The 19779-nt window shown below is 43.6% G+C and overlaps 1 protein-coding gene across 1 annotated transcript in view; it reads right to left on the bottom strand.

Moving 5' to 3' along the window:
- The window catches only part of CACNA1A (calcium voltage-gated channel subunit alpha1 A), a 368926-nt gene that overhangs the window by 98482 nt on the left and 250665 nt on the right, over positions 1–19779 (bottom strand). Inside the window, exons 26-28 of the mRNA XM_084838533.1 lie at positions 17113–17219; positions 6703–6799; positions 3139–3299 (exon numbers count right to left, since the gene is read on the bottom strand). Coding sequence (XP_084694659.1) covers positions 3139–3299; positions 6703–6799; positions 17113–17219 — 365 coding nt within the window. The remainder of the gene's footprint in view (positions 1–3138; positions 3300–6702; positions 6800–17112; positions 17220–19779) is intronic.

The following is a 19779-nucleotide window of genomic DNA, read 5'->3' as shown; positions in this document are numbered from 1 at the left end:
CCAAGTCAAACTTAGGAAACAAAAGGTACACATGGAAACTTAGGTGAATGTTTTCTGCAAGCAATTTCAGAAAAATTATGTTTATAGTGATACAGTTGCATTATTTTTTAGTCACTCCATGCAGTCTCTGAATTTCACTTTAGAAGCTATGTAAAATATAAAAAAAAACATTAGGAGTTGAGTTATTTTATTAATATAAGGAATCTTTCTTGCAATCCACATAATTAAGGGGGAAAAAAACTTATCCAATGTTAAAGCTGTATTTTTTGGCACAAGCACTTTGAGAATTTTTGACCCCTTCAGACTGGCTCATGGTTTAATGACTGCCTCTCCCTTACTTTCACCTGGGATAAAAATAAAGTTCTGAAAAACTAGCAAAATAAATCTTCTTTGATTAACATCTTGGGCTTAGTTTTAACAAATGACCTAACTAATTCATTTTTAGATTTCTGAGTAGTAGCAGTCTGCATCCTACAGGAGTTCCCCCTCATGGTTCTCATTATAGCAAAAACAATGCTCCTGCCAAAGTTCCCTTGCTGGGTATGTCTCAGGACTTCATGGTTGCCGTGAAAACCATGGGGATGTCCCAACACGTCATTGGCCTGACATGTTCTGCAAATCACATTCTGGATCTGGTGTTTTCATCTGGGTAGGATGTTGGTAGTACTGAAGTGCATCTTTTTCTTTGATTTCCTGGTCATGGTCAGATCACATCCTGGTGTGGTTTAGGGTGGCTGCAGCTCCTTCCCTTTACACTGTAGAGTCTACAGGGATAGTGAATTAATTAAAATGGTCCACTCCTATAGGCTGATGGATTCCTAAGAGCCTTTGGGGAATTGCCCGTTGGCACGGCTGGCATTTCTGCCATAGCCTTAGTTGCTCTGTGGGATGAAAAGTTGACTAGTGCGGTAGACCTGATAGCTCCTAAGCATCCTCTCCCAATGAATAGAGCCTGTTTGGCTCCCTGGTACATTGGGGAAGAAATGAAGCAGTTGGGATGACAGCTTGAATGAAAGTGGTGGAGAACTCTGGCCAAGTCCAACCCAACACAAGCAGGGGCTCATCACAGAGCCTACTCTGTAGCAATGACGAAGCAACACTTCCCTGGCACCATTGTGTCTGTGCAGTCTTATCCAGAGGAGCTTTATTGAGCCCTTTTGGGCTTTCTCCAGTTAGGCCCATAGGCTGAACTTAGCGAATCCTTGGTAGCCCACTGCAACCAACTTGCTAAGGACTTCTAGGATGAGCCACTTGTATCCAGCTTGCCTTAGGCACCACTATTTCTGCAGTTCAGTCAGTTAACATATTCAGAGCAACATTGCTGGGTCATAGTTTCTTGTACAAATTTCAGTTGCAATGGCTGGAATACAATGACAGAGAACATTAAGCCCAAGGGAACTAAGCTGTCCGAATTGCACCAAATGTGCTAAATTCTGCTTGCCTACTAACCATTTTCTTGAGAGTAAACCTAGTCATGCTGAGAGACGGAAATGGCTGATAGTCCTTCATCTAACATTAGGGATGGTTTGAGCCTGGGGGGAGGGGCAGCTGAGCACTATACTAAGAATTCTGATCCAAGTTTGAATGTATTTGCATCATTCTTCTTCCTCTCTATTTAATCCAGCCAGTCCACTATTGGATGTACCACAGAACTGAGGCATTCCAGTACTTCCAGTTGTGTTTTCCTTATTCCAGGTGATTTCAGCCCCTTTTAAATCTGGAAAGCTTTAATCTCCCCTCTTGTCAGCATCTGTAGTTCAGCACCCTCTGTCTCTACAAAAGGCCTTTATTACTTCAAATGAACAGAAATTCAAAAACAGCAGGAACTTGCTTTTGATCATTGCTTCTCTCTTTAAATATGTATAGTTTTGCAACAAAAGCCGTGGATAGTTCAGGATGCAATGCAGATCCCACTGCTGTCAACTATATGTAGGGATTTTTCTTATGACCCTTTAAACCCATGGCACTTGGAGTATTGTGCTTTTAAAATAGTGCCAGTTAGGTGCAGCTGGCCAGATATGAATAATCATAACTGACAAGAAGATCAGATTCATTATAGGACCAACTGCTCATACTGAAGATACAGAAAAGGATGAAACATTAAATTGGAGCCAATAGGATACAACAACCCAAAGTAGTGACTGGGGTACGGGGAATGATAGGAAAACAGGGATTGTTTGAATGCCATGTGGCTGACTGAATTAGGCTGTGAGCCAACTGAATGCCACAGGATTCTTTATTTCAGGGGTGAGCAACTTGTGGCCCTCCAGATGTTTTGGCCTACAACTCCCATCTTCCCTCACCATTGGCTATGCTGGCTAGGGTTGATGGGAGTTGTAGGCCAAAACATTTGGGGGGCCATAAGTTGTCCACCCCTGCTTTATTTCATAGACATGGACAATTGATGTAATTTACTTTGATATGGTAAGCTCTATAATCAGCATAAACAAACAAACAAAAGCTAACCAGCTCACATTTTAGCATAATATACATCAGGAATTACTGCACTGGAATTTCATTGGTCTGCACTGAATGAGGAAGTAATGCAACACAAGAGGTGTAGCCTGCAAGCCCATAATTCCAGAGAAGAGCCATACAAGTTTCTAGAAACTGCTGGCTTGCCAGAGGGAAAAGGAGGCAGTGCTGGCTCCAGCTTTTCAAGGGGCCTTGGGCAAAGCATCCTCAGTGGGTTCCCCCTATCCCAGTGAGTTTACATTCTCACTGCCATTGTCACCAGCTGCTATTGCTCCTTGTCCTTTTTTCATCATTGCTACAACTTGCTTGCTGGACAGGCAGAGAACCAGTGAGCAAGTAGGCAGTGGCATCTCCAGCTCGTCCTCTTCACCACCACCATTGTCTGGGCCAAAGCAAGAGGCAGGTGAACGAGCATGCTGCCATGGTGAAGAGGAGGGGCAAGTTCAGGGGGTTCCTGCTGGGGTATAGGCCCTTGGCAGGTGCCTGACCATGCCCACCCTTTATGTTGGCCCTGGGGTGAGGCCCTGGAAACAGAATGGTTGCAGAGACTTCCATCCTTAAAGGTGGCCAAGAAATAATTTTAGATAGATAGATAGATAGATAGATAGATAGATAGATAGATAGATAGACAGACATATAGATGGATGGATGAAGGCTACAAACCTGCAATCCTTTTCAAACTCCTTGGACTCATCAGTGCAGTAGAAGAACTTGCCTTTAAAGAGCTGGACAGCCACCACAGCGAAGATGAACATGAAGAGCATATACACAATGAGGATGTTGAGGACATTTTTGAGCGAGTTCACAACACAGTCAAAGACAGCCTGGAGAGATTAGAAGGCTCTGGTAAGGGTTTGGTAGTTAATTATTATTATAGTATCCTTTATCTATTCCTACTTTTCAATAAAAACAAAAACACAGGGGCTTACAATGGGAAAAAGACATATAATCAAATATAAAATCAAATAAAACTAAAAACTGTATGGAACACTAAAACTGTATGAAGCACTTAAAATTATGAAGCACTTAAAATTAATTAAAAACACCAATTTAAAAGCAGCAGACTATAACATTCTTTAACACAGCAGTTCAAATAGATATTAAAAGCATATTGAAAGGAAGTCTTCAAAGGCCATATAAAAACAAAGGGCGAGGGTACTCCACGATCTCCCCACCACCATCGAAAAGGCTGTGTGTCTGTGTAACTGTTCTTTGGTAACAATGGGAGAGAGAACAAGGCTTCTGATGCCAATCTCAAGGGCCAGGAAATTCCTGTGGAAGCAGATAGTTCCTGATGTAACCTGGTCCAAAGCTCTGCAGGTATCCTGTGAAGGACCCCCTTCTTTACAACTATATGTACTGCCCCAAACATCCTCCGGTTCCTCTTGATCTTCTGTGACCTCAGAACAGAGCAATCACTTGTTCCCAAATGGAGTAAAACTGCCTTCTTAGCTATTTCCAGATGAGTAGCTGTTTTAATTATAGCAAACACAATGACTGGGTTGGCACGATCAGCAGGGGAAAAGAAGGGGCAGTCCCTCTGCCCCCATGCGTGCCGCTCATGCACCTGCCATTTGCCTAATTATCTGCAATGCAGGTTATCATGTTGCCTGATCCCAGTGCGATGTGCGGTGGGGCTGGCTTTTCACTCACCTCACAAACCATGTCAAATAGCGGGCACGTGAGTGGCATGCACAAGGGCAGGGAAGAAACCACCGTGGCTTCTTTTCCTGCGCTAATCTTGTGAACCAGGCCAATGACTTCGTTCGCATGTAGGTTGTTACTGTGCGTTGTTTCAGGGTAGCTTGTCATGACATCTGAACTTGGAGCATTTTTTTCATCATGGGTTGTTTTCCACAAACAAGCCACCCTGAGAACCCACATGACTTGTTGTTGGGTTGTTCAGGGTGGTTGGTTTTCAGGGTGGCTTGCTGTGACATCCAAACCTGGCAGGGTGACTTCATCATGGGCTGTCGGGAACCGCTAAAGAGCAGCCTAGCAAGACTAGTGAAAACCCCTGCTGCTCCTTGAAATCTCTCTAGTGTGCCCACAATCCTCACTCATTTCTTATCAGAAGCTCTATGCTGCTAAAAATCAAGAAGGACAGACATTGGAAAGTGTCCTGAACACGTTCGCAATCTTTTTTTCTTAAAAACAAAATTGGTCTTGAGCAAATGTGTACAAAAGTCTACTGCTATGAAATTTGCAAAAAATTCCCCTGCTCTGCCATGAAATTTGCATATATTTACTGATCCCACTCACTGCACTGCCTTGAAATTTACATTATCTTTTCCGATTAATTTCACTTCCTGCTCTGTCTTGAAATATACATATCTTTACCTTGAAATTTGCATATCTTTACTGATCACCCTCACTCCCTGCTCCTCCTTGAAATTTGCGTATGTTTACCTTGAAATTTGTGTATCTTTACCAATCCTCTGACTGCTCTGTAACCGATCCATATGTATGGATTACAATGGACAGGTAAACAGTGGAGACCAGTGGAGGGAAGTGACAAGCATGAAGGGTGGCGGAGAGCCAAAAGTGGCTGGCAGTTGCAGGAGAAGGTGCTTTGGGGTGGGTGTTAGTAGTAGTACATGAAGCAGCCTTTTTTAAAAAGGGTGTTTGCTAGTAAAGCAAGCATGGAAGTGGAGGATGAAATTGACAAGCACATTGGCAAGAGGGGGATATTGGTAAGCTGGGCTAAATGGCAGACAGGCAGTCTAGCGCTTCTGCACACTTGCACAAGACCCCAAATAAAATTTTTTAAAAGTTACCGCATGTTACCATGTTCATAAGGCCTCAGAAAATGATATGCATTTTGCGATCTGATGCAGGGGGGAGTTTCCCTCATGAGCCAGCAACCGCACCAGACCAATTGCAGAAAGCGTGCTGATGTGGGGAATGAGGAAATGAGGATTCCTGCTGCAAAGGTGCCTGGGACATGTGCTGGGACCGGGCGGGAGGACTAAGGGGAAAATAACCCACAGCAAGCCGCAGTGCACCTGATCATGTGCTGGGAGTAACGTGAGTTATCAAGTGAACAACCAACCCATGGTGGTTTATCTTCAGGGTGGCTTAGCATGACTTGAGCTCATTCAATAGAGAGTTTTATGGCTCATAGAATCATAGAATAGTAGGGTTGGAAGGGGCCTACAAGGCCATCGAGTCCAACCCCAGGCCATCGAGTCCAACCCCCGCCAAATAATTTTTTCTTAAAATTAAAGGCTCCTTAAAGACTAATATATATGGGAGGGTTTGCATGTTATCATTTATGAGAAATGTGCTCGTAAATGTTGCCCAATTACTCCCGCTGCAAGCCAAAGTGGATAAACAAACCACAGCCCTTCTGTCCATAGTTGGTTTAATGTGACCTGCAAACTTGAAACTCTGGCTTGTCTCTCTCCTAATAAGCCAGAGGAATAATGTAAGTACAAACCATGCTGCTCATAAACTATATGCCAGGTTCCCCCAGAAATCTGGCTTATCATATCATGTGAACTGGGTCATAATAAGCCTTCATGGATTAGAGTCCACTTCATTAGATGCATGAAGTGTTATCCTCAGCTGGCAGGTATATGTAAGGGTATAAAGGAAAGGGTTTTTTTAAGTGGGGTCAGAGGGAAACGAAATGCAACTAACTCAGTCTGTGACAATTAGGTTAAAGTTTAAATGTATGTAAAATAAGCACAATGATCATTCACAAAGCACTGTTGATAAGACAAATAGCCTTCATCTGATGAAGTAGACTGTCATCCACAAAAGCTTATGTCATAATAAATGCATTCATCTTTATGGTGCCACAAGACTCTTTGTTACGTTTTTTTAGTTGGCAGAGCTGTTGTGTCTTGAACAGCTGTGCCGCGTGCAAAAATTAATAGGTGCAGCTTATCCAGGCATAGAGATACAGGGAAGGAGAAAGCACTGTAGCACAGCTATCAGAAGCACAGAAGTCCTGCTAAAAAAATCCCAGCTGTAATTAATAAGCCCTCATTCAAATGACACTGCACATGGGAAATGTATATGGAAAGGAAACACAGGGATCCTAGTTCTCAGTCCCTTCCTCTATTTCAGTAGATTCCATGCTTCTACATGAAAGGACCTGAAGCCTGGGTCCAACCTTCTACACTTTAACTATGTATCTTCTCTTTCAAACCACTGCTGATTTACACCCCCCTCCAACACAATCCCAGACCCCAGCTTTTGAAGTTTCTATTCCAAACACACCTTGAGCTTTGGCAATCGCTTGATAGTTTTGAGGGGTCTCAGAACACGAAGGACACGTAAGGATTTGATGGTGTTGATGTCTTTTCCTTTGCTGCCTCTGTAGAGAGATGTTGGGTGGGGATAGAAGAGCAGGGAAAAACAGTGAGACTTGTGTCTTTATACTAGTCTGGACAAAGGGCTGCCAAAGGGACAGATAATCTCATATTCATACCAGAATGCCAATGAACTACTCCTAGGTTTCTTCACACAGCTACCCTTTTTGTTTTCCACATTCCTTATAAGGTCTTGCACAGAACGTCCACATTACAAAATTTCTAAGCCTTCTCTCTTTCCAAAATAAGATGTTGCCTTAGAAACTGTTCTGTGATACCTGTCATGTCTACCTGTTTCAGGTACCAGTCTGTTCTTTCCACTCTTCCGGTTTCTTTATTCTCCTTTGTATGCTTTCAGTTTCACCCACCACTTTATCCGGGTGCTCTTCCAGCATTTCTCCATTTGGTTGATAGTGATCATCCCCTTGAGAAATGCTTTAACCCACTACTATCAAAGGGTTTAGTACCCCTTTAGGAGGTTAGGGAGATGGCACATACAATCCCACGGCATGTGCTCCTTACATCAGAAAAGGGGCTGGCCTAGTTGGGATATTTTCAAGGGGGATTCACAGCTTTTGTCTGTTTCCAGCAGGTCCACCAAGCAGAAACAGAAGGCACTGTGAGGTATAGTTGTATTAGGATGTTAAGAGTAATGTCCCTCTGCCTTGGGCACTCACTGATATCAGCTGATAAACAGTACCAAAGTATTCAAAAGAAGCACTCAGTTCAAACCCCAAACTTGCCAATCAGGTTATCCTCACTAGCAGTGCCAGCGCTGTGGTGTACTGATGGTCCTTCTATGCTACCCAGCATTGCCTTGCCCATATTTCCTGTGATGGTAAGGTTGCCTCCCCACCTCACCATGTTGTGAAATGTACACACATATGCACACGAAGATCACAGCCCCGCTAAGGGTTTTTACAATATATTTCTCAGATTGCTAGTCCAAATGGCTGTGTATTTGTGTGTACAGTCACATCAAAACGAAAACAAGAGAAAAAATAATTTCCTCTGGATTCTCCCACAGATGGGAAAAATATCAGAGGAAGGAGCTGCATAACAATACTCGTAAGTACATGCTACTTCTGCTATAGGAACCCATGCCAAAGCAAAAAGGAATATGTTGACACTTTCAGGGACATATACTAGCTGTTTACAGATAAACTATAAAGAGTTACCAGAATGGAACAAATCGGGAAGACCATTTCCAGACCTCCTACAAAGTGAAAGACCATTTGGAGTACAAAGTACATCTACAGAACCATTCCATTGTCAAGGCATAATGAAGTTGATGCATCCTCAAAGGCAGTGGGTATTTTGTGTATATGCTTAAGGAACAACACTTAGCAGTACTGTTCATTAAGAACTCTGCTCCTTCATAGATACGAGACTGAGAGCTAATTAAAACTTTCAGAAAAATTGCATGGTAAAGTCTTCCTGGGACTGTACAACTTCAGAATCAGAAGTGGGGGTGGTGCAAGTTCCCCATGTCAAATGTTCCTTGCATGCGGAAAGCTAGCACATCAGGAAGAATGGTTCTAATCTAGCTTTCTCCATGTACAAAGAGAAAAGTCAAAGTTCATTCTGAAGTGGTCCAGTGCTTAGATGACTTTTTAAAACATTTACACTGGCTTATGCTCTGTGTGCAGCCTGATACTCTAGAACCTTCTCTCCAGCAGTGAACTATGAGAGGAAATTCCAGCTTTCCCCTCAGTGCACAACATAAATGCTAAGATGAGAGCTTTACATATACTAAGATGAAAGCAAGAGATCTACTCCAAATGCCTCAGCCCTATTTATCTCCAGTGTAAGCAATGCTATTCCAAGTTTGGAGAAATGTAGAACAGCTCTCCACTTCACCCACAAGAAGTCACTGTCAAGCTGCCAAAAGTGGGTTGAGCAGTGATGTGGTAAATGAGACACCAGTTAGAATCTTACTATCCAAAGGCAGAGTACAAAGTAAAGACGTAAACCAAGAATAGCATGCTGGCGACATCGGGCTCATCCCTATTCATTATGAGAATGAGCCTTGGGCTCATGTGGTGCCTCCTGCCTGCCACATGCAACTTCAAACCCTAGTTCTCAGCAAACCATCGTTTGCTAGTTTGAGTGGTTGAACTAAGGTTTGCGCTTGTCTGTAAACCAGGATCAGAAAACAGAGCATGCATACAGATCTGGAACACCTTCAAATGCCTCCTTCTCTTCCTCTAAACTTTAGCAGGCTCCTTATGCAACCTCCAGCACTGACACTGCTGTAATCATAGAGGCTTTCCTAGATACAACAACATTTCAAAGCCATCTCAGCATTGATGGCTGAGGATATCAAACATTTATTTGAAGAGCATCACCATCCTCTGTAATATCAAACTCAGGTTGTCAAGTGTCTATCAGTTTGGAAGCAAAATGGGGCCATCAGAAACCAAGGGAGTAGTTTCTACACGCAGACAGTTGTGTTGCTTTTAAACCCTCTGTAGAATGTTAGGGCATATGCAAGTTGGCTACAACACAGCTTTTCTAGTATTGGACCTATTTGAGAAATCAAAATAACACATAATAGCTCTAGTTTAAGAAAACATCCTAGCTACATAACTACATAAAGGGAGGGCTGTTATTACTACCACCGCTTCACAGGCCCTGCTACCTAACATATACTGCTGGGCAGCATTGATTATTTTACACTTCTGGTTCAGCACATGTGAACAGTCTCACAAAGGGCCTGGCAACATTTGTTCTTAGAAACTCACTGTTGGAGAGATGGTTTTCAAACATTTGACTGAACACATATTAAGTCTCAGCTGAGAACCAACACAGCCTCTTGAAGAAGAACCTCTGATTATAATCCTTTCAAAGGCCAGACACAAAGGCAAAATGTTCTAGCCGGTGACTCTGTGTCCTGACGGCTAGATCCTCTCTCATGGTAGTTCTAATAAATGTACATTATTATAAACATGAAGATGCAAATCCTATGCCCAGCAGTGATATGTTCCAGTCTTATCCGTTTAGCATTCTCTCTGGTCATGACATCCCACTACACTGTCTCATTTCAACATAAATATTTAGCATTGGGGTAAAAGAGCAAGTCTGCAGAACAAACAGATAAAAGGCAAATCGATCTGCAAACAAAAGGGCATAACATATTTTCATAGTTGAGGGAATATCCCTTCCATTGGTGTTACATCTTTGTTCACCCAAGGGCCTTCTTTGTGGTGATAATGGGCCCCCAGCCCAATAGCCAACCCACCACTGGTCTCCAACTCCCCCACCCACCCATGGCCCCCATTTCAGCAGAATAAAGCACAGGGGATGCAAGATGTAAAAAGCCTCTCCTAAGCAGATGTCCCATGACTTCTTCTGGCTGCTGCTATGTGCGGGCCGTAGCAGGCTTTGGGAAAGTACCCCCACCCCAGAAATGACTGCCAAAGACCATCAGATATTACCAAGATCCCAACAGATATTACCAAGATCCCTACCAGGTGGGGCTTTCTCACCAGGATCAACAATGTTTCCAGCCTCCACATTTGCCCTTGGTTCCCAGGTTGAAGTGGAATGTTCTGGACTGCCATGGCTACTGCATGCAGTATTATCCCTAAGTCAGGGATACTGCAATGTAATCGAGTCCCAGAGACAGAAATTCTGACAGTCAAAGACACTGATTCCAACTCAGTGTGAGATACAACAGAACCAATGGAATGCCTGATGTTTGGAGAGACAGAAAGAGCTTCAAGATGTCTTCCCTTCAAACCACATTAGCCACTCAAAGTGATGCATAACCAAGATCACCCAGATAAATAGAATGTGTACCAGAGAGTGAGTGAGAAAATAAAGGGGAGAGAGAGAGAGAGAGAGAGAGAAACAGACAGACGGACAGAAAGACTTTACCGTGAGCTGCTCCTGTTGTGAAGTGGCAGTGAAAGGGAAGAGACAAGGAAAGTGAGTAACAATCAGAAAGAGAACACACAACATAAACCCCAAACGAACCCATACTCCATGCTGGCCTCTGTCTGGGGAAGTCTCTGCACCAAATCTGCTGCTTTGCCTGCACCAGGCAGGGCATTCACTCCTTCTTTGGCTGCTGCCTTGAAACAGAGGGAAGTTATGGGCCACATTTGTTTAGCTACAGATGTTTAGGCTGATAAAGTTGAACGCTCTGGTGTTCAGAACATCCTCCATTCTAGCCCAGCAAGCTACAGTTACAGGTACTGAACTTGGGAGGTTTCTGGCATCACCGGGCAATGTGTTTGCATTTCTTGTTCCAAGTATGGAAAAATCTGCATGACTCTGCTCAGCCTAACCTTCATGGAAAAAAAACCCTGAGGGAAACAGGCAACATCCAGAGATCTTTTTTAGACTGTACGTGGTTTTTATTTGATGCATTATCTTAGATTTACATATCCCTTATTTTTTATCAGGTTTTTCTCTCTCATTCAAAATCCATTTCTTTACTTACTTACTTGGATTGATTTCCTAATTTCCACTGAAATTAAATAAATGGAGGGGAGTGTGACAAATCCCATGGTTCCTACACCGTTAACCAAAGAGCAAGTCCTGACTACGGAATCAAAATGCAGAAGATTAAGTCTGCGCTCCTCCTAAGGATACTTACTAGGGAATAAGTCTAATTAAACTCAATGGGAGTTGTTCCAAGTTAAATGAGCACAGGATCAGGTTGCATGCCTCACCACATGATGTGGGACGCTAACTAGGCTGTTGAGGTTTAAGGCAGCCTTCTCCAATCTGGTGCCCTCCAGATGTGTTGGACTGCAACTCCCATAATTCCCAGCCAGCATTGCCAATAGGTTGGAAAAGGCTGGTTTAGGACTTTGTACAGAATGTTGCTCAATTTGTGGTCCCTACCCCTAAGCGGATGCAAATACTACCCTTTCATGCAGCTCTACTAATTTTCCCTACCAAGGTGGTATTTCTGTTGTCCAAACACAGCTTGCAATGGTGACAGGGTGCTGCCAAGCTTTTGTCAGCACAGCCAATTCTTTGGAGGCAAGCAGAGGTACAGCAATAATATCTATTCTCCTCAGGGCTGTTATTACCAGTTCCAGTCCAGAACACTGGCCATGAGAAGAGCTTATAGCCCAAAATCTAACAGCGGAGACACTGGTGTGGCTGCTATAGTATGAAGTAGCATGATATGGCAGAGTACAGAGCAGTATATACAGTCAGGTGACAGAAAGCCAAAAAACGATATAGACCCTTGTACAGTTAACTGAACTTGGCATGATTGGTTAAAAATTTTTTTCTAGGTGCTGATGAATGTTGATGCACTGATGAGAGAGAAGAGAGGAACAAACCAGATCGCCAGTGATCTAGGGCACATGAAGAAGGCGAGGTAAGGAAAGGTACAGTAGTGGGTTGGAGGTTCATCCAAAATGATAAACAGTTGGGAAACATCATCACCAACAGTCCCTGCAAAGCTGTTTACACTGATTTTTTAAAGGCCAGTTTTTGTCTGAAATTAACCAAATTTTATTATCACTATTCCATGGTTGCAGATCTCTGGGAATTATAAAAGAAAATGAGACCCATTTCTATTTGTGTGTTGCTCCCTGCACCCCACAGAGCCCCACATTCCTGATCAATCTGGCAGATGCCTGTCATCTTCAACACTGTATCCCATATTCTCATCCGTAACTGTTTTCTCATCCCTTTCGAAGCTTTCGAAGCAAAAGCACACTGCTCTGCACACACCTCTAAGGTGGAGCAAGCGTCAAGTTCCACTGTGGTGACTAAGGGTGCTTCCAAACAGAGGTCTCCTATTACTACCAATCCAAAGACATTGTGCAGCTATTCCATCTTTCCCCCCTTAACAGACTGTTATGTGGTAAGGAACAAGATGGAAGAAGTGGTGGGAAAACATAGGAGGAGGGTTACAAATGGAAAACAATGTTGTCTGGACCCCCTGTAACATTAAGTGAGTGAGGCAGGGAGATTACACTATAAAAGCGTCATGTGGAAGCACCCTAAGATGTACAAAAGTAGAAACAACATCTGGAAGAGTGTGCTACAGCAGACCTTAGGGCTAACTAAACTGTCACCCTCCTATACAATCTAGATGACTGCAGGGTTTGCCCCACATAGATTTGCCTTGGTCATAACCCTATTGGAGCGCTTGCCTTTACATGTGATGGCATGGGCTCACTGCCACATCCAGCACCATTCTAGGACTTGAGCCTCAGTTCTTCCCCCAGGCCAGTTCTATACAGACCACTCAAGAGGTATGCCAGATCTAGAAGATGAGCTTTACCTGAAATTGTTAATGAGGCAGAAATCATCCTCACCTGCCCTCCTCTCTCTGTCCCTCATCTCTTCATAAAACCAACAGAATTGGCATGACCCTCCAACATGCTACAATATATAATCTATCAAACCAGGTAAAACTCTTCTCTGACTACTAAACTGAGCATTGTGGTCCCAGGCCAGAACTGAAGGCTCCATATGCTCGCTCTGTATTCAGGCTGCTCTGCCAATGGCCCCAGGACTGAAAAAAAACTACAAGCCACCATGCTATTGCAAGTGATATTGCAGGTGTGTGGCAGGAGAAAAGAAACCAAAATACCTCCAGATTAAATCTCACATAGGCAAGACTGGGGACAGCAAACCCAAGTCCTCAGCGCAGGAGTGCTATCAGGCAGTAGATACTTCTGTGGAGGCCACTGCTACTTCACAGCTCCATGCAGAGCCCCCCGAACTACGGAAGGAAGTTGCTGATGTGTGGAAGAGCTGGGAAATGGGGTGCAGAACATGCAGGTAGGGGAGGTCGGTAGGATGAATATTACAGGGGAAAGGCTGACTGCACCAATCCAGTAACCTCTGGGTTGTTGTGTCACCTCCTACTGTCCTTGTGGTTTGTAGACAGAAAACTTAAGATATGTTTGCATTAATAAGTGGGTAAGATTTTTCTCAAGCATCCTGAGTGCCTGATGCTGAATGGTGGAGTGTGAAGCACCACAGAAAAAGTGCCCACACTTTGAGAGAAATCCCCATTTTTGCTAAATGCTGGGATAAAAACACTTCAAATGCATACGGGCCTTCACCTGGTAAAATAATGAGAATTCAGATCTCCAACTTTGTTGCAGTTGCCCCTACTTCCATTCCCCCACCAGCTGTTAACTCCCACACTAATTGAAATTGAAAGTGACTGGCTGTTTCTGGCCACACAGTGGCTGTTTTTTCTACTTTTATTTCTCTTTGAAGTGCCATGTACATTGATAACGCTAGATCAACAACAAGAGTAACAACAACAACCACCTCTTAGATGGTTCTTTCTTCTGCTGCTGCAACTTGGTCCAAGGTACTCAACATTATTTCTATGAGGGGAAAGACTGGGTGCTAATCTGTGCCTTTAGAACCAGTTACTTTGGGAGCCATTACAGCAGCTTTCCCCAACCAGGGGCCCTCCAGATGTGTTGGGCTACAACTCCCATCATCGTCAGCCAGACTGATGGGAGTTGTAGTCCAATACATCTGGAGGGCCCCTGGTTGGAGAGGCTGAATTAGAAGCCCAAATCCTGAGCTCTCACAGTCAGCATTATGCCCTGTGCACAGTCTGATTCCATCTGCACTGCAGAGAGGTGATGCAAGTGTGAGGCTCCCCAGTACCACAGTGCCCTGCCCTGCTTGCTCCTCCCCTTTGGCTTCATTATCCCAAGTGGAAGCAAAGGAAATCAGGAGCTGGGCACAGTTCAGACACACCCTATGAAATGGACTAACTGTAATGTGGGGAAGAAAACAACTGGCTTGCTGAGACTGCTAATCAGGAAAGAAAACAAGCCAGGTGCTTGAACTTTTGGTTTCCTGTTTGGACCACATTTTCTTTCCCAGGTAAGATACAGCATAGAAGTTCCTTAGTTCAAACCCTGAATAACTCCATTTATTGGTCAAAGCTGAAGACCAAATCCAGGACTCCTAAACCTATATTGCCACAGAATTCACAAAGTTCCTACTTCCAACATAACTAATTGTATATCTCTGCATCAGCACCCTTTTCTTTTCATTTTACTTTGTTCTTCATTGTCCCAGTACTAATCCTTGTGCATTTCCTGTACATAATGCTTCTGCCTCTCAGGATTGTGAACACTGATGTTTCATGTTTATTTTATGTATGAATAATGCTAAATTTGGGCAATTATAGCTGTATAGTCCACATTCAAAACACAGTAATAATTTCGCTATCACAAGGAAAGGGAGAGGGAATCTTAAGCCAGTTCTATGGGCGTCATAATGTACCTGGGGTTGTACAGGGATGGAAACAGCTCCCCTTCTCCATCAAAATACACTAAGAAGAAATTAGCAAATGAAGAATAGATACCTTTGTGCAAAATTAGCATTTTTTAAGAAAGCCGGAAAGGCTCCAACAATTTGGAGGTGAGGGAGGGATGGTCAAGATGAAGGACGCTGGAAGATATTTTCAGGATGCTTAGTACATCTTTAATGCATAAGCTGTGTAAGCAGTCAGCAGGTTAATTTGCATAAGGTTTGGATGGATGAAGAAGAGACTGGAATTTTTTGGACTTTTTTGGATTTTTTGTGAATGGATTTCTTCCTATCCAAGAGCTCCAGAACATATATGGAGCAGATTTTACCCAAATATCTTTGAAAAGTGAGGGATACTCTCAGTTTATCTTGTGCAGATAAAGAGATTTTTTAAGTGAGCAAAGAGAGTTGGTGCCATCTCTGGAGCACTGGGGACATCTCTACAAATCCAGTAATTCTGAAAGGGAAAGTTGAAAACCAGCCAGGAGTTCTTAGGTGCTTGGATGTGACCTACAATAACCTGCATCCCACAATAATGGTTGGCTGTAAACCTTGCTAGCAACTGAATCCAAGGCTTAGAATAAAATATATATAGTTTTCCTTCCCTGGACCACATGGCATTGGTGGTAGCGATTGTGAAATCTTTCTTTCGCAGCTTGAATTGGATTAATTTCCTTCATATTCATTGTAGATTTATTTGGATTACCAAATTCATTCGGATTTATGGGCCTTTTATAAAAAGACGCAAGAGTGTGGGTATGTAAGAGCTGAGCCAAAATGCCCCTTCCCTGACTTTGTAGCCTATTTTGCAAGCTGTAAGGAGGGCTTTTTGAAAGTCTTTTGGGGGTTGGGTGGGGTAGAAAAACTTCCTGTGCTCTCCTGGTAGCCTCTGGGCCCCATCCCCCCCCCCCCAGTGCTCCTTGGAACAATACAATTTGATTACATCACATAATTCTAAAAGCATGGGACTGGGCAGGGGGTGAGGGGAGGGATGGGAATTGATAGTCTGGGATGCCACAAAACTGATAGTGGCAATAGGAAAAAGAGTTGAAAACAACAGTAAAATTTGTAGGCATGTTTCGCCTGGAAACTGGCCTTCCCGAATTTGAGATAAAAGAGTTCATTTTCGACTCAGCCTTAGGTTTGTATTAATATTATTAGAAATATTCTTACAAAAATAACTTGTTCAGACTGTTTTATGATGATCAGAGAAAATTAAATTTAAGATTATTGCAGACAGAGCGAGTTTACACTGGTTATCTAAAGAGCATGAAGAAAACATAAGGCACTCTAAGACTGGGGCTTGAGCCACATTTTACTCCTCATTTTGAGCCTGACCCACTTTGCTGCTGTGCATCTCACAGCATTGGATTACAAATGTACCAGGAAGAAATCAGGAAGTGGAGCACTAACCTGGGGCAATACAAGGGATTAGAGCAGACTATATCAGTTTCTCACACATTTTTTGGTGATGAACTATGAGAAAATGAACTGATGCAGACATACCCTAATGTAATATCTGCAAATACAGCTTGTTTCTACATTTAACCAGCTGTTGCCATTAGTCTGACCAGAGAGTAATAGAGCCCTTTTTACTAATAGTTCTTTGGTCTTGTAGTCACACAAGGCAGTTACAACCTCCTGGTATATTTGTTCAGTGCAATATAGGAGCTCATTCATATCGGGGATTTATGGCTCAGTTTCCCACAACCTTGAACTTATAAGGGGCTTGAGAAGCAAGAGGGACAGTCTGCCATTCCTCTAACTGGCCCTCAGGGGAAGCTCCACATGCAAGGGGCATCCCAAGTGAGAGGGAGGGCACGCACATTTGGAATGACCATGCTCTATGGTGGCTTATGGTAGCACTAGAAGAGGAATCATGATGAAGGAAAGGGTGGTGGGGCCAAGTCATCTATGCGCCAAAAACTATTAATAAGACCCATCATGCAGCAAGCTTCAACAAGAGGCTTATCCAGCAGAAGGAGAAGGAGCTGTGCTTTCCGGAGAAAGAAATAGAGGAGAGGAAGCACTACAGCTCCCTAAAGAAACTTACGTGAAGGCAAATGCCACCAATGCGCCACTGACCACAATGAAATCCAAGATGTTCCACAGGTCCCGAAAATAAGAGCCCCGATGAAGGATGAGTCCTAAGTCAATCATCTGCAGAAGCAACCAAAGCAAACACAACAACACAGGGTTTTTGAGGCACTATGCATAGTTTTGGTCACCACAGTCCTGAGACACCCAGCCCTCTAGTGACAATGAGTATTATTTACTGCATTCCTCCCTAATTAAGGAGGTCAGTCTTGCTGGGAGATGAAGGTAAAGAAAAGGGACTGTCTGATATGAAAATGCTAAGAACAGACCACAGGTAGAGCTCTAGCACTCATGTGCAATGCAGAAATTGCTATACAAAGGATATTTCACGCCCAATTTGGATACTGAAATCTGAGTTAAAGGGCCTTGGGAGTTGTACACTGGGGTGCTAGCACATAACAGTCTGAAACATTGATTCCCCCTCCCCACCCTGGCATACACACAACTTCCCCAGTTACAATCTTTCTCCTCACAAGTGTAACGATGGTGGTCTTTCAGAAATGGCACAGGAAGAGGGAAGAGCCTGCCTGGGTGGGGATGGAACCTATGATTACTTCCACAATGCTCTGTGGTACTGGAGCTACCAAACCCCACACCACAACCGGAATCCACACAGTGCTTTGAAAGCATTCTTCAATTGTTGTCCTGGCTTCTGCAGCAAAATAGATCAGTATGACAATCTGAAAAAAACACCCATTAGATGCAGAGCCTCTTCAAATGCTACAGGAAAAGGAGACTGGTCCAAGCATTTTCACTATGTTATCAACCGTGCCTTTTCTGTAATGCCTGAAGAAGAGCTATGTGTATGCAAATAACATTTAGGAAACATGCTCCTTCTTGGTGTCTCAAAATATAAAAAGTGAGACCCACCTCTTCTGTAACCCATGAATTACTGAATTGCTAGGATTAAAAAACCACCACCACCACCACCTTTCCAGAAAAGCTATTACAGTCTAATCCTAACCACATTCACTGTGAAGGTATCCCCACTGATTTTCAGTGAGATTTACATCCAGGCAAATATGTTTAGAACTTAGAAGTGGTAACTTATACGGTGCTATGGCATCATCTGGTGGTTATCAGTCACAACTACAAGCAAATCCAATAGGCTTGAGAGAAGATAGCAGCAGCGGGCAACATGTGGCCCTTTTTGTGATCTCCACTTGCACCACTGCCGATGTGATGTCAAATTTTGGCGGCATGGCAGCAGGGTGGAAAAGCCCCCTTTAAAAGGAAAACTGGTGGTTTGCCACAACAAAAAGGGGCTATTTTAAAGCAAAATAGCACTGCTGAAATTCAGCAACGAACAGCCAATTTTCCTTTTAAAAGCGGCTTTACCCTCTTGTTGCCACCTCACTTAATTTCAGTGACACAGTGCTGGCAGAGCAAACTGGGGCAGGGGTTCCCCCCTGGGGTCTGTGGGGGCAATGTGGACCCTTGACTGCTGGAAATGTCCCAGCCCTGGAGTATAGCAATGAGGAGTATAGCATTATGTTAGGAAACATACAAGACAGCATTTAAAAACATCCCAGTTTGGGGACAATCAGTAGTCTCTCTTTCTACTGATTTGTACAGCCCAGCTTTCAATCCACATCCCACCCTCTCTTAGCACTCAGCAGATCTTAGTCCACAGGGCTGGCCCAAGATATTTTATTGCCTGAGGTACAGCAGCAAATGCCGCATCATCCAAAGATTAAGGTGCACAGTACCCAAGGCTAGCCAAACTATTTGGGCACCTGAGGCAGGAAAACCCACAAGCGCCTCTCCCTATGCATGGCAGTAAATATACAAAAATAATACGTTCAATAACTAACCATTTGCTGCCCTTTCATGACACCCCAAAAACAGCTATCTGTGTCAGCCACCTCACTTTGCCTAATGGTAGGGCTGGCCCTGTCCAAGCTGAAGGAAGTGAAGGATGACTGTCACACAATCAGCAGTAGTCTCAAAGAACGAAGGCAGTAAGGTGAGTATGTAACACCTTAGCCAGCAAGACTGCAGTGTGGTAACTATCACCACTTCAGCACAGTAATCCCTTTTGAGAAATAGCGTCTTGCTTTTTTAAGTACAGTTCACATATTATAATGGCCTCAGAGAAATATGCTAGCATGTTTGAAATTCCTGTAATCTTCTGGGGAGCCACTTCACACATATTTATTTTCAAGTGGCTAACACACTGTGATGGTAAGGTATGAATTGGTCGTTGATGTCTGCCAATGTCATTGCATATGTGCCTGTACATTTCTACGTGGGTGAGTTAAAGGCAAATCAGTATCCGAGGACCACAAGCAAGAACACAGTTGAGGGCCAGCAGGCATGTGGTGAGATGTGAGGCAGCAATACCAAGATGGAAGGGAAGGAAGCAAGTGCAAGATCAAAGTTGGGTAGGAGTCACAATCCAAGGGAGCAGGAGCATAAGCAGAGCTCTCACACGCAAGGCAAGTGGCTCATAACTGAGGAGCAAGGCCAGAGCTTTATAGGGCTTGATGAAAAGCGTTGGCCTGTACGGTCAGCTGACAATGTAGACAGGCTGGTCCTGCAGCCTACATGGCACCCTTGAACCACAAAGCTTAGCCTTCTAGGCTTGCTGAAGAACCAGAGGGCGAGTGGCTTAGGAGGTAAG

Source organism: Heloderma suspectum, chromosome 2 (genome assembly GCF_057233095.1).
Source record: "Heloderma suspectum isolate Gila_16-S chromosome 2, 16-S_ref, whole genome shotgun sequence".
Lineage (NCBI taxonomy): Eukaryota > Metazoa > Chordata > Lepidosauria > Squamata > Helodermatidae > Heloderma > Heloderma suspectum.
The sequence above is the reverse complement of the archived record's forward strand: the minus strand, read 5'-3'. Positions and strand labels throughout refer to the sequence as shown.